Source organism: Pteropus alecto, unplaced genomic scaffold (assembly GCF_000325575.1).
Source record: "Pteropus alecto unplaced genomic scaffold, ASM32557v1 scaffold124, whole genome shotgun sequence".
Classification (NCBI taxonomy): Eukaryota; Metazoa; Chordata; class Mammalia; order Chiroptera; family Pteropodidae; genus Pteropus; species Pteropus alecto.
In genome coordinates, this window is record NW_006435779.1 from 794,857 (window position 1) to 797,083 (window position 2,227).

Below are 2,227 nucleotides of genomic sequence, written 5' to 3' on the forward strand. Positions count from 1 at the left end.
ATGACAAGACTATATAAAACTGCCTAGTATGTTACAATCAGGGCTCAGCCTTTGGATAAGAATCCGCTGAGCCAGTGCCGGCATCAATAAACGCTGCTTCCTGCTTATAGCCTCAGTGTCCCATCTCTCTGTTCAAGAATCTCATGACATAACCTCTTGGAAAAACAGTTTGGCATCACCTAGTTAAGGTAGAAATAATGCATCCTCCATGACTTCAGCTTCAAGGCATCTAAAGTAAATCTTATATGTGTGCACTGAGGGATACGTGAAAGAATAGACATAACTGTATTGCTTTTAAGAGCAAAATATTAGAAACAACAGAATCAATAAACTGGTATGATTCATGCTAGAGAATGTTATTGTAATGAAAATTAACAAAGCACAGCTGCAGAAACTAACATACACAAATTTATAAAATATAATCGTTGAGGAAAAAAAGTTGCAAGAAAATACATATTATTCTACTTGCATAAAGTGCCAAAACAGGCCAACAGGAACAAAATATTGTTTAAGGATACATATGTATTTGGTAAAACCATAAAGAAAAGCAAGGAATTTTGGATAGTGGTTAACTCTGAGGGGAGAGGAGAATATAATTAGAGAGAGACATCCAAGATGGTTTCTGGAGTACTAGTTTGTTTCTTTATTCTTTAAGATGTACGTGCATGATATGCATGTTTTATGAAACAATATATAAGGCAATGTAAACCTGAAAAGAAATTTGAAGAACATAGCCTATAAGTCCAGGAACCTATCCAACAATTTATGCTTTTGCATATTTCATTTCAATTTTCTGATACTGTGAAGTACAGTTAAAAATACTGAAAGTCCCTATAATATAGATGGGTTTATCTTCCAAGTGTTCATCTCTAAGTGGGTTATTTTAAAATTCAGAACAAATCTGCCCATAAAAATGCTGGATTCCCAGTTAGATCGCTCAAAGTTAAGGTAGTGTGCAATATAGCTGAAATTATCCACTATCGCATACTATGTTCACACCCGTTCTTAAGTTCATTTTTACAAAATGTGGAAACCAGGGCTCTGCGGAGCTGTTAACTGGTCAAAGTGACACAGGTAGTGGGATATGACTCCAGCTCTAGTTTACTCCCAAGTCGTGGCCTCTCCTCGCATTACTCGTAAGAGGCCTAAACTTTTTAGATATATCTTTTATTCCTCCGGAAAAACTCTTAATAAATAAGCCAGCATCAGGCCAACAGCCAGGAGGGAGAGGATGAGCGATTAATCCCACAGGCCGCGATCCCAAATCAAGTCAGCCGGAGTATAGGCGGTGGCGGTTGCTCCGGGAGGCCTGGCCCTCTGGCTACCTCTCTATGGATGCCAAAGGGACCGAGCAAAAAGACCCAGCCCTGGCTTTGAGTCACCACCCAAGGGAAAAGGTTCCGAGTCTCCGCCTGCTGGGAGCAGAAAGGGCAGCTCGAAGTCCCAAGTACAGAAGGGACGACCAGCCGGGACACCGTAAGATCCCGCCACCCCCAGCGGCCTCGCCCCCGACCGCGCCTGCCCCGCCTACCCGCGTGCTGTGCGGGCAGTAGCTCTTGCTAAAGATCATCACTCGGTTGCCCTCGATGAGGCCCAGGAGGCGGCGCCGTAGCTCCTCGCGGGCCTCAGGTGCCGAGCGGCTGGTCCCGGAGGACCACAGGCGGGCCCGGCGCCCGGGCGGCGATGACATGGGGGCGCTGCGGCCGCTGCCCGGACGGCGGTTGGAGACAGCGCCCACCTGCACCGGCCCTGGCGACATCTGCGCCCGCGACGGCGGCGGCGGTGGTGGTGGCGGCTGCGCCAGGGCCTCGCTGTCACTCCCGGCCGGGCCGAGCTTGCTCAGAGACCGATACGCGGGCGGCGGCGGCGCGGGGACTGAGGTCGGAAAAGTGAACCGTAAACACCGCCCACAGCCCGCATCCGCCACAAATCCGCGGGACCGTCGCTCACCCCGCCCCCGCGCATGCGAACTAGGCCGTGTGCCGGGCAGCTGCGCATGAGTACCCTCCGCAAAGAGGTGGGTGTAAAGCTGCGTTCTCTCGTTATCCCAGTTTTATGTGTACATCCCAGGCTATTCAGTCTCCGTGATACCGCCCCGGGGTGCTCCTTGTGGAGGACTCTCCACGCCTTGTAATCTCCAGCAGCCTCCTCAAGCTACCTTAAAAATATATATTCTTCAATGAGGATGAATGTTTAATTCTTCTGGAAAATGTGAATAAATAAAGCC

General features: G+C 48.8%; 1 protein-coding gene across 1 annotated transcript in view; it reads right to left on the minus strand.

Annotated features, from left to right (window-relative positions):
• Positions 1-1,950, minus strand: part of TXNRD3 (thioredoxin reductase 3) — a 47,691-nt gene extending 45,741 nt beyond the window's left edge. The window contains exon 1 of the mRNA XM_006911434.3: positions 1,532-1,950. Within this exon, the coding sequence (XP_006911496.1) occupies positions 1,532-1,759 (228 nt within the window). The 5' untranslated portion in view covers positions 1,760-1,950. The remainder of the gene's footprint in view (positions 1-1,531) is intronic.
• Between the last annotated feature and the right edge of the window lie 277 nt (positions 1,951-2,227).